The sequence below is a fragment of the Ammospiza nelsoni genome, chromosome 7, assembly GCF_027579445.1.
Source record: "Ammospiza nelsoni isolate bAmmNel1 chromosome 7, bAmmNel1.pri, whole genome shotgun sequence".
NCBI classification, from domain to species: domain Eukaryota; kingdom Metazoa; phylum Chordata; class Aves; order Passeriformes; family Passerellidae; genus Ammospiza; species Ammospiza nelsoni.
Window position 1 is genome coordinate 7,409,238 of NC_080639.1, and position 12,256 is coordinate 7,421,493.

At 53.2% G+C, this 12,256-nt stretch overlaps 1 protein-coding gene across 1 annotated transcript; it reads right to left on the reverse strand.

The window, feature by feature from the left end:
• Positions 1-249: 249 nt before the first annotated feature.
• Positions 250-11,303, reverse strand: ITGB2 (integrin subunit beta 2). Its single transcript, XM_059475760.1, has 16 exons — positions 11,182-11,303; positions 7,487-7,632; positions 7,084-7,172; positions 6,597-6,780; positions 6,229-6,399; positions 5,415-5,656; positions 4,943-5,098; positions 4,628-4,723; positions 4,400-4,489; positions 4,082-4,222; positions 3,657-3,841; positions 2,724-2,968; positions 2,282-2,501; positions 1,932-2,149; positions 1,660-1,826; positions 250-1,370 (listed from the first exon to the last, which is right to left on the reverse strand). Exons 2-16 carry the CDS (start codon positions 7,569-7,571, stop codon positions 1,308-1,310), a joined length of 2,352 nt encoding a protein of 783 aa, XP_059331743.1. The 5' UTR covers positions 7,572-7,632; positions 11,182-11,303; the 3' UTR covers positions 250-1,307.
• Between the last annotated feature and the right edge of the window lie 953 nt (positions 11,304-12,256).

Consider the following 12,256-nt stretch of genomic DNA (forward strand, 5'->3'; position numbering starts at 1 on the left):
GCCAGCACAAGGGCAGGGACAAGCACTGCTCTGCACTATTCAGTGAGTCAGTTTTGGATTGCAATGGGAATACCATTCATGGCACAGATGGCAAATTGTGTAGAAAACAGTTGGCTTCTCTAGCTGGGATCTTTCCCAGGCACTGTATTTATGGAAAACAGTGGCAGCAATGACAAGATGGGACTGCAGTTTCTCCAATGAATGCTTTAGCTGCTGCCCTTGCACCTAATTCTTAGCAGGACAGATGTATTTAATTTATATATTAATCTTTACTAAACTGCTTCAGAGAGCAAACAAAGATGCAACACAATACAACTCTTTGTAAATTAATCCCAAATTTAAAGCAAACAAGGAATTGTACCACCATTTCACAGGAATGACGCACAATGTTGTGTGGTTGGGATAAGTGCTGGAGATGCTCTGGGCACTGCCAGGTGTTTTGCACAGCTGGCTCCTGGTATGTCTGACATGCTGGCAAAGCAGGGAGAAGATCATGCCCTATGGGGTGGAAGAAGCTATGGTTGACCTCCAACCTTCATTTTCCAGGTGCTCATAGATCACAGATCCAGTGTCATAGATCAAACAGTGGCTCCTTACAGTGCAGAGGACTTCAAGGCATGATGGAGGTAAGCCAAGCATGCAGAAGCCCAGGCAGAACCTTGCCTGAGGTAGATCTGAGTGGTGTCAGGAAGCAGTTGGTGATTTGGGAAAAAGATCCAGTGCATGTTCTCCAGCTGCTCTTCATGGCAAGGCAGAGGTGCTGACCAGCCCTCAGGCCCATCATATCCCTGCAGCCTCTGGAGCAGCTGCTTGGACCCCTTCTGTCCTACTCAGCAGTGAGTTCTCTGGAAAACATTGCACAGTGGTGGAGACCAGTGCAGCAGGGGAAGGCATGGAGCAGATCCTGGAGGCAGATCCTGCTGCAGCAGAAGAGAGATGGCAGTTTTGAAATCCCAGCTCAACATCAAAGCTGGAAGTGCTCTGTGCTCTCAGCTGGCTTTGAGGCTCAGTGTCCCAATAGCAAAGTTAGCATCAGGAGATGGGACAGGAGCCACTGCATGTTCCTGTGGTGTTCCCCTCTACCAGCTCCATCAACACAATCATCAAGCAGTGGGCCAGGAGGCTGGCATGGGTGCAGTCCCTCAGGCAGCATCTGACATGATGGGGGCCTCTCGGAAGAAGGGATGAAACCATGAGGATAAAGAAGAAGGGATGGGAGACTTGGTTTAAGATTTCCTTAGTATGAGCTTTCCTTAGCTTGGCATTTCCTTATTTAACAGTGCATCCCAGTGCTGCCAGGTATTGCCTCATTCAGTAAATCTGGGGTTGACGACAGTGGTGGTGGCACTTTTGAAGAGGGGATTATCAGCCTGGGGGGAGAGAAGAGAGAGGCTTGTGTTGGGTTTTCCAGCAGAGCACTACCCATCCCACCCATCCCAATGCCAACAGCACCGACAGCATTGGAAGAAGGATATTTAGGCTGTAGGATATTTATCCATAGGATATTTAGGCCCCTAAATGGCAAAATCCAGCTGGGCTGAAAAACGAGCAGTGGGGAGGGCTCAGGTCTACATGGAAAGGATGTCCCTTCCTACTGTCTCCTCCCCAGTGGATCTGGGCACCCCAGAACACCCCACTGGCACGGGTGGGCTCTCTTACATCATTCCACTTGGCTTTGGTCTTCTCCTTCTCAAACCGGCGGTATTCCCGGCGGTCAAGCAGCTCCATCAGGAACCGCCAGATGACCAGGACCAGAACGCCAATGAGGAGCACGCCAGCAATGGTGCCGCCCACGATCAGCGGGATGTTGGGAGGCTGTGGGCACTCTGTGGGACAGACAGACAGACAGATGGTGTCACGCTGCAGCCCCTGGTGGGGCAGCCTGCTGGCAGCCTGCCTGTGGCAGGGCAGGAGGAGCGGGGATGGGATACCTCTCTCAGGATCGACGATGATGGTGTATATCTCCTCTCCATCCTCCTGGACCATATGGAAGGACATCCAGCAGTTCTGGGAATCCTTTTCCCTGCATTTCCTATCATTTGTGCTCACGTCTTTTGAGTTTTGAGTAGGCAGATGGATGTTGGCACAGGCCTGGGAGCAGTTCTTCTCAAAGGGGCCGCTGCCGAAGAACTTGCACTCCACGCAGGAGCTGCAAAACAAGCAGCTGCAGCTCACATCTGCAGGGGCAGAGACCCTCTCACCTGGATTTGGGCATTTTGGGCCCTGCCTGTGCATCCCTGGGATACTGGGGATCCCCGCTGCCCCCGTGCCCATCACTCACATGTATCTGCCACAGGGAGAAGGGCAGCCTGGGCACTCCTGGCAGAAGGGGGGCTGGTACCCCCCCGTGCACTGGCAGCGGTTGCAGTGGCAGGTCCCACGGAGGCTGCACACATTTCTGCGGGCGTTGAGGCAGTTCTGCGTGGATTGCTGGCACTGGCAGGCGCTGCCCTCATAGCCAGGCTGGCACTTGCACGCCCCACAGTCGCATTGCCCACGTGCTGCACAGGAAGAGATCTTTCAGATCCTGCAGACAGCCAGGCCACCCACCCTGCGCTCACGACACCAGAGTCCATTTGAGGACCTCAAGGAGGTCCTACAGGCTGGCGTGGTGGGACCCAGCAGCCCCAAACCCTCCCACTGGGGTTATGGCACGAAAAGGCCACATCTCCCTGGGCAGTGAATTCTTGTAAGCAGTGGAGAAGCTGTCCCTGGGGCATCACCTGGGCCGCCGCAGAGGGAGCCGTTGAAGAACTCGCAGTTCATGTTGTCACACTGGCAGAAGGTGCCGTAGATGTACTTGCCAGGCACGTCGCTGGTGTGGCACACGCACTGCCCGCACACGCAGTCCCCCTGCCCCGAGCAGGGCACCGAGCTGTTGTCCCTGCGGCAGCTGCTCTCCAGCTCCTTGCTGCTCTTCCCTTTGGTGTCGCACTCACAGTTCTTCCCTGTGTACCTCGAGTTGCAGCTGCCGCCAGAGGAGGGGAGCAAGCTTGGGTCAGTGGCCTTGAGGCACGCACAGGGCCCAGACCTCTCTTTTGCTACCCCTGTAGCAAATCTGGGACAGCCTCACCAAAAAGCAATGACAGCATGTTGGTGCTAACGCCATGCTGGAGCAGGGAGCAAACCTCAGAAATGCTGCTTTTCCACCAGTCATATTCACAACACCAAATAAATTATTCTTACATTTATAATTTCCAAGCCCTTGCCAAGGAGATGTGAGTATTTCCTGAGGAAACCCAGTCTTTTCCTCTCCTTGTCACTGAGAGGCCATGAAGCAATAATTACACTCAAAGACCTGCGAGAGCTGCGGTCAAGAAATGGGGTTTTGAGAGATTTCTACAGAAATTTGTGTCTGCTCAGTGGGTGGATTGGTGGATGATTTGATACTGGGATGGATGGGTGGATAGTTGGAGAGATTGAAGCCCTTAGGAAAACAGCATAACCTCCACCAAGAGAAGAGTCAGCTCATTGTGCCCCTGCCTCTGTGTACACAGGGGACAGTTCCAAGGGGAATGCACAAATTCACCTCTCTGAACAAAAAAAAATTGTGCAAATCTACAGAGCTCAGCCCTGGTTTGTCCCAACATCCCTCTCCCAGCAATTCCCCAGCTCTGGCAGCATTTGAACTCGTGTTTTGGGTGGACAGCACATACCTGCAGATGCCACATTCGATGCTGCCTTGCCCATTGCAAGCAGCTGGGTCAGGCTTGTCATTGCAGTGGCAGTCACAGTTGCTGGACACGTGGACAGTGAGGGTGTCTGTGAAGCCCAGGGGCCGGATGGCAAAGGAATAGTTTGGAATGCACGCCTTGGCTGTGACCTTCACTTTGAAGGTGACCTAGAAAGGGCAGAGTAGGACAGGGGAGGGCCAGATGTCCAGCTGTCAGAGTGTGGTTTTGGCCCTAGGCTGAGGACACAGAACAACGGAGGATCTCCCACATCCCAGAGCATTTTGGACACTCTTGGCATTAAATTAATATAAACAAAAAGCCTGGAAGAGCAACCAGGGTTCCTGTCACTAAACAGGATGGGCAACAGAAGCTGTGCAAGCTTCTGTTCCTGGTACAGGAGAGCATACCTCTTCATTGATCTTGACATTGTCGCATTTGCCTTTTTCTTCATCCACGGAGTCCTTGTCATTTTTGCATTTGGAGTCATATTTGACATCCAGAGTGTCCAGCAAGGTGGAATGGTCCAAGATGATCCGCGAGGAGAGGTTCTTTGGAAAAATGGTGGAGAAAGTGCCATCAGTCCAAAAGCAGACTGAACCAAGAGGGTATGGGGTTGCAGGTCAGGAAAAAGAGCCAGAGAGCACCACAGGTCAGGATCTCAGCTGCCTGGGGTGGTTCTGGAAATGCAGGTGATGTCATTGGAAAGGTGGAACTCCAGCACATACATTGTAGGCCACTTGGATGAGCTCAATGATGTTGCTGGAGTCCTGGTTCAGCTCTCCCACTGCCGACTTTGGGATCATCTCACTGAGTTTCTGTAGTGGAGAGCAAAGAGGTGAGCACTTCCTACCATATGACTGCAGAGCAGGAGACAGCACCAGGAAACACACACAGCTGTGTCCGTCCTCCTGGGAAGGGGATGGAGGCACCTGGACCATCTGACATATTCTCACCTTGTAAACATCCACCACCCTACTGGTGACAGCAAAAATGGGCTGAATGTTGTTTTCGGCAAGTTTCTGGACCAGCTGGCCAACAGATGGGTAGTCCTGGATGGGGAGAGGGATATCACACTCAGCATAACCTCCCCCACCAGCAGAAGAGGGTGGGGGACCACGCCACACACTTTGGGTGTGGCAGCACAACTTGTGGTGATTGAGGTGATGTTTTGGTCTCTGCAACAGGCTGTTTTACATAACGTTGTCTTTTCTGCCTGGAGGAGGGAGGTGGGGGGTGCTGGATATGCTGAACAGCCCCCAGGTACTTACAAACTCGTTGCTCTTTTTGTACATGTTGTCCTCCAAGTGGCACTTGCCATCGTTGGGGGTCAGGATGCCTGCAAGCTTGCCATCCCCAGCAAAGTGGAATCCGTCATCAGTAGCAAACACCAGCAAGCGGGTCACATTGCGCCAGCCAATCTGGTCCTGCAAGTGGCACACAGAGTGGGCCCTGTCCCTGAGCAAGGCTGGCAGGACAGTGCCAGTGGGCACCCTTTCCACACTCTTGTGTCAGGCACAGCATGGGACAGGGGGCCCAAGGAAGGTGGCTTAAGGGAGATCAGGGTTAGGAGGCTCTGGGGTAAGATGCTCTCTGGAGTGACCTGCCTTGCTGCCGGATCAGAATTCAGGCAGGATGAGCTTCCAGAGCCCACTGGAGAGGGGGAAAGCAGCCCTCTCCAGGGTGTGTGTGGGCAGCAGCCCTCCTGCCTGAGCACAGCTGCTGGCAGAGGGCAGGACTCACCCCGCACACTGCCGCCTGCATCATGGCATCCAGCCCTCCCTCTGGGGCATCCAGGTTCCCTGAGATGAACTGCTTGCCCACTTCACTCTCAAACTGCTGGGCGTTGTCCGTCAGCGACAGGATGTGCTTGAAGGCGAAGGGAGGCTGGCACTTGGTGCTCTTATTGGGGCAGGGGTTCTTCAGCTTCTCGGGGTGCGTGTTCACGAATGGCAGCACTGTCTTGTCCACAAAGGAGCCAAACCCTAGGGCAGCCAGACCAGAGTTTTAGGGACAGGGCACAGGGCAATCTGCTGGCCCCAGTGTACATGCCCATGTCCCTCGCCCTGCAGAGGACAACCTGCTGTCCACTCCCCGCATCCCCCTCCAGCCCTGCAGCTCCTCCCAAACAGATGTGCCAGGCTGAAGAGAGGCTCACCTGTCACAGACATGTTTTACGAAAAATCCTTTCCTTAAAATTTTTTCTCCTGAGAAGCTGAGAAGCCTCGGACAAAAAATGTAACCAATGATTATCTGCTGCTGTGGAATGCAACAGGTGGATCTGTGATTGGGCTCATGTGGTTGCTTCTAATTAATGGCCAATCACATTCCAGCTGTCCAGACTGTCTCGGTCAGTCACAAGCCTTTGTTATAATTCTTTTTCTATTCTTAGCTAGCCTTCTGATGAAACCCTTTCTTCTATTCTTTTGGTATAATTTTGGTACAGTTTTAACACAATATATATCATAAAATAATAAATCAAGCCTTCTGAAACATGGAGTCAACATTCTTGTCTCTTCCCTCACCCTGGGAGCTCTGCGAACCCCACCGCACTCACCAATGCGCCGAGAAGGGGTGGTGCTCTCCAGCGCCCTGAGCAGCTCCCCTCCCAGCTTCTTCACGTTCTCCAGGTCATCCAGCATGGAGTAGGAGAGGTCCATGAGGTAGTAGAGATCAATGGGATACCCCATGGCACGGCGAAACTTCACCTCAAACACAGCAGGCCGGCCTGAGGGACAGGGATGGCTGGATCAGCTCATGTTTTGTGCCAGCTTGTGCCATCACCCACCCCTCCTCTCTCTTGGAAGAAAAGGGGTGGAAATGCAGGCTGCAAAATGCTGCTGTGTCTCAGGTGACTCTGGGGATGAGTGGAAGGGCTGGCAAGCCACAAGAAGAAAGGAGTTGGGAACACCAGGCAGAGCATACCTATCCTCAGGTTCAGGTGCACCTCCTGCGGAGTCAGCTGTGTTTCACTGCTTAAGGGCTTGTTCTGTGTTTTTCTGATCTCATTGCCTGGAAACTCAATCTCACTGGCTGGGCACCCCCTCTGCTTCAGCTGCTCAATGGTGTCACAGCGGATGGAGTCGGGCTCGCCAGCTTTGGTGAAATTCTGTGTGTGACAACACCAGCAGGAAAACAGAAATCAGAGGAGCAGGGGGTGAACAGGCACCTCACAAGATTTACCTGGCCCCCAAACCAGGTCTCCAGAGCATTGATGGAGAAAAGGAAACCTTTGATGGGTATTGATGGAGAAAGGTCATGGCTGTTGGATCCCTCCTGGCCCCATCCTCCATTCAGGACATGAAACACTCCCACAACGAAGTCAGGCAGAGCCAGGCAGGCAGGGTGACTGTCCTGATGCCTGTTAGCTGACAGCTGAGGGGTGACAACCAGACAAGCTACATGGACCTACCAGCTTCTTGCACCAGGCACAGCCAGGACCAGACTGAATGCAGTCCTTGCACGTCCCCACCTTCATCTTGGGGCACTCCATGGCAAAAGCTGGAAAGGCAAGAAGACAGAGTTGGTGTGGGGGCAGCTGGGGGTGTTCAGACACCAACACCAGGCATCCATGCTGTCCTGAGCCTGCCCTGCCTCTCAAACCAATGCTGGGGGCTCTGGAAGGGCCCTCAGCTGCCTTGCTGTCCTTCAGCTGAGCTGGCTGGTGTTGTTAACTCCAGATCCCAGGAAATGGAAGGACATGGCCTTTGCACACCTCTCAGTGCTGTGTTCCCCCTGCTGTTGGGCAGCATTTTGGATCCCCCCACTCTTTCACTGCCCATGAAAGGTGCTGGGAGGAAGCAGGTCGGGCTCACCTGTTGTCACCAGCAGCAGCACCCAGGTCACTGCTGGCAGCTGAAGGCAGCAGCCACGAGGCATTTTCTGCCGGACAAAAAGCATCCTTGAGACCACCTGGGATGTGCCCCAGGGATGGGGCAGCCACAGTTTCTCTCTGGGCAACCTGTGTTGAGATCACATTCATTAACACTGTCACGTGTCACACATTTCCCCAGCAGAGCAAACCCTGACCATGCAATGGCCTTGCAACATGGAACATGGGGAAGTCAGAAAAGAGGAATTTGTTAAAAGAAGAAAAAGGAATAAAAAAGTAAAAGGAACAACAGACATTGCACTGTATAGCAATACTAGACACAGTGTCTGGAAACCAGGTCATCAGTTTCAAAATAGCTCTGATAGCTGCCCTGAGTAAGACAAGAACCACTCCTTGGCTCCTGCCATCACCCCTTCCTGTCAGCTCACCAAATAAACAGATCAGAGAGATGTGGAAATGAGAACACAAGAGAAACCGTCAGAACACACTGAGGCAGGTTGTACATGAGGGCTGCTCAGATCCCCTTCTGAGGCATCAGGGTGTGCTGCCTTAGCTCATCAGCCTCTCCAGGACACCACCCCAGCTGAGGATGACACTGGTCAGCCTTGAAAGGATGTCTGGTCTCCTCCCAAGGGCAGAGACAAAGTCTAGGTAGGTCAGAGGGTGATGTTTGCACAGTGAGGTTTGGTGCCCAGCTGTGCTATAGATTTTGAGATCTGGCAGGACCCTAAGGGTGGTGGCTATCACTGATTACGGCTGGGGCCATCTGGAAGCCCACCCTGCCCTGGATCCAGTCCCTGGCAGAGCTCCACAGCCAACAAGAGGCACTGCTGAGGTCACCCAGCCAAACCCTGAGGGTGACGTGGCCTGGGAGTTCACTGTGCCACATCTGCACAAGACCATCCTGTGGTGGGTGGCCAGAGCCCTTCTGGACAAAGAGCTCTACAAGTTGCTCTCCACCACCACAGTCCCCCATGGTAAGATTTTAAGGGCATAATTTATTGTCACGGCTGCAATGTTCCTGTCTGTGTGTCATGCATGGTCTGTGCTTAGCTGGCCCAACACACTCCTGTCACCTCCAGATCCTGCCTGCAGAGTTTGAGCTTGCAGGAAAGAAAAGTGGGCCCTGCCTTTGTTTCCTGTAGAACTCCGTGACTGACACCCCAAATGTGCCTAATTAGGCTCCGAATCTGCTACAAACCAGAAGTTCCCTCACATGCTGTGAGGAGCAAACCCATGGACTCAATGAGCTCCTGCTTTTCTACCTGCCCAGTGTTTCCAAGCATTCAATTCCTGCTGCCATGCCAAAGGGTGCAGTGGTGATGGGATAGAGCTCTGTGAGCTCCTCATTCTTGCTGGAGGTTAGAGTTTCCTGCTTACAGGCTCATCTTATAAAATAGAGCAACCCTAAAACTGGGTTAAAAAAAGCTCCCAAGCTCCAGAAATACTCTCAACACACCCCCAGCGCTAGCTGCTATAAAGTGTTGTGAAGTAGGGTTCATGTTGTAAGCTTCATTTGGATGCCTTTTTCACCCCCACAGTGGCTTCTTGCTTTTGTCACAAGAGTGTGAAGCACATCCTTACACTTGGAGAGGGCAACAACAGGAAGTTCAACAGTTCTTCTCTTCTGCCACGGAGGGAAATTACTCTGTGGTGTGTGGGCAGGCGAGCACAGGGCTTTGAAAGAGAACAAATGGGGCTTCTGCCTTTGTCTGCCTCCTTACAGCCTTCAGAGGAGGGTAAAGCAGGTTTTCAGCCTGACTCTACACGAGCAGGGTGCTTACATGGGCCTCAGCAGCATTTCCTCCGACCCCCTTGATGATCCCTTCAGCTCATCCCAGACTCGCAGTCGCCACCAGCCCCTCGTCTCCTGTATGTGCTCTGCCTGTGAAGTTCCTTTTTTCTCCTTCTTTCCCACAAATTCAGGCAAGCAGAGGGGTGCACACAGCCCAGCCTCCAGCCCTGGTGTGAAGGAGCAGAACTGCAGAATTTCACAACCACTTTCATCCCGTGTTGGGGAGTGGGGCACCAAGATGGAGCAACCCAGCTAAGGGCAGGACACATTGCCACCAGGCTCTGCTTCCTGGCCACGGCTGCATGGTGGCATCACTGGACAAAGCTGCACCTCAGGAGCAGGGTCCTTCTTGGCCCTGAGCTCTGATCTCCTCACCACATGCCTGGGGTGGCTCGGGATCAAGCCTGTTCCTCAGCAAGAGCCTTCTGCAGAAGCCACCAGGATATTCCACCTTCTGCCTTAGGGCAAGATGCCCCCCAGGGCTCTGTGTGCCAGAAGATGTTAGGGTGGCCTCAGGGAAGGTGCATAGGTTAAATGCTGGGTGCTGTCCTTGCTGCCCTGCCCGTGGGCAGGGTGCAGAGCTGGGGCACTCTGGCACTCAGGACGTGCTGGGGGCTGCTGTGTTGGGATGGAGCTGGCTGCTGTGCTGCACGGAGGAGCAAGCTGGGAGTTATAAATAAGGCTGAAGGGGAAGTGTTGATGCCAGCAGTGATCCTGTTGTCATAAATAAAACAAGTGCTCAACAGCAGAGATGAGTCTTGAAGTCTGTTAGCCACAAGTTCCCATCAGGGCTTTGCTAAGCATCTGTTTTCCCACAAAAAGGGAGGGCATGCACTCATGCCCAGTATCCTAGGGGGTGTTTGCACCATTCACCTGTAATAGGGAAGTTCCACTAGTGCCAGAGCCCATGGGTGCTTCCTCCACACTGCCAAGCATCCCTGGTCACCATCATGCTGTGACAGAGATGCCAGGTATTGATTGCACCCAGCAGAGCTGCTCCTTCCCACTCCTGCAATCTGGGCAGCTCCAGACACCAAGCACAGAAGGGAAATGAGCAGAGTGGGATATGGTGAGGATGGGAGAGTGGATGTCACTTGTCTGAGGCTGATTTTTCTCTCTCTCAGTTGTGTGATGCAGATAGATCCCACCCAGGTGGTCATTGAGAGGTCCTTCCCAGTCCAGGCTGAATATCACACTCAGTGTGTGTGTATGTCTTTTCATACATATTTTGTATATGTAAATCACAGGGAAAATATAAAAATAAATATACATAAACTTGTTTTAAACAGGTAAAGAATAAATATAATTAAATAAATAAAAAGTATATATATCTATATCTGTATCTATATCTATCTATCTATCTATCCATATATCTATATCTATATCTATATCTATATCTATATCTATATCTATTCCCATGTCCTGTTATAGGAAATATGAATATATTTGATATATATTTCCTTCCAGCAGCCTCCAGCGCCTGCAGAGGACAGATCTGTGGGGTGAGCTCTCTCCCATGAGCACCAAATCCCTGCCTGGTCTGTGGCATCCCTTGGCTCTGAGCACCAAGGTCCCTGGGTGCCCCTGGGAGCCTTGCCCAGCCCTGGGAGGAAGGGAAGGAGGGGATTTGCGCTGCTGGGTCTGTCAGGGTGGGGGTCCTGCTCGGGTGGGAAGGGGCTGCCTGCCCTGGGGACACCACACCCTCCAACCTGCTGAAATCACACAGCAGCAGCGGCAGCAGAAAGCGCAAAACCGCTGCGAAGCAGGATGTGACAGCTAGGACAGCAAAATGCACCAATTGGAGATTTCCCACAGCTTGTTGCAGCGCCCCTGCTGCCACAGGATATGATGTTACCACATGTGATCCCCTCTTTGCTCCTCACCTGCCAGAAGCCTGGGAATTGTTGCTGTGACACTGGGAAAAGCATCAAAACCAGGGAGCAGGCTGCCTTCCCTGACACCTGGCATGGGCCCTGCATTCCATCTGCATCCAGGAGCCTCTGAGGTGTTGGGAAGGACCTGCCCTCCCCAGGCTCACATGCCTGCCCAGGCTCACATGCCTGCCCAGGCTCACATGCCTGCAGAGCACACAGAGATGGAGGAGAAGAGCGAGGGTCTCACTGCCTGTGCCAGCCATTCCCTCAGGCTCGCAGGGGTGCAGGGACACCCGGGAAGCTCTGTGCACAGGCACTCCAGGCCGTGACACTGTGCTGAGCCCTCCAGGCAGCCATCCATGCCATGCTGCCGTGCCACTTCCCTCTTTCCCACGGCAACAGCAGCTGGCAGTGGTGGAGATCCCCTTAGCAAGAGGGAGGTGACAGGAAGGTGGCAGCCCGAGCCCTGGTGCTGCAGGTGAGCACCCAGCCCGTGCCACCCTGCCCAGTGCCATGTGTCAGGCCGTGGGAAGGGCACACTGCACCCTCTCTGAGCCCATGGACTGCTGAGGAAAGGGAGTTTTGGAGGTCTGGCATCCTCCCCACCATAACCACCTGCATTTCCAGGCTCAGTGCTACCTCCAAAGGCAAAATGGTACAGATCAGGCGAGCTGCCTTTGCAAAGGCTGCACAGACTGACCTGCCTCAGGCAGGGGTGCCATGCCAAGCTCCCGGAAGCTCCCTGAACTCAAGTGGCCGAAGGTTAGATCAGGAATAATAAAAATATGCCATTGAAACACCAGAACTACAAAACCCCTTTGTTGCCTACCTGCCTCCCCCCAACAGAGGAGGAACAGAAGCATAAAAATTGAGATGCTGTACTTGCCTGGCCTCCAGCCCTCGTCTCTGTTCCGTTCTTGGGCTGGGATGAGGATGGTCTCAGCTTCTCAATGTCGGCTGGGAAACGTAGCTGGGCATCAGGAGCTCTGTGACATACGCCAATCCTTCCTTCCTTCCTACTTCTGCCGTGCAGTAGCAAGGGGAAGAGGAAGTCAAGAGTGGTGCCTGTGGGAGGGGGTGTTTC

Excerpts from the sequence above, each read along its gene's own strand:
- ITGB2 (XM_059475760.1), bottom strand. The coding sequence starts at position 7,571 with ATGCTTTTTGTCCGGCAGAAAATGCCTCGTGGCTGCTGCCTTCAGCTG. Across the intron at positions 6,400-6,596 it reads GCACCTGAACCTGAGGATAG|GCCGGCCTGCTGTGTTTGAG; the intron begins GTATGCTCTGCC and ends CCTGTCCCTCAG. Across the intron at positions 4,724-4,942 it reads ACAAAAAGAGCAACGAGTTT|GACTACCCATCTGTTGGCCA; the intron begins GTAAGTACCTGG and ends CTCCCCATCCAG.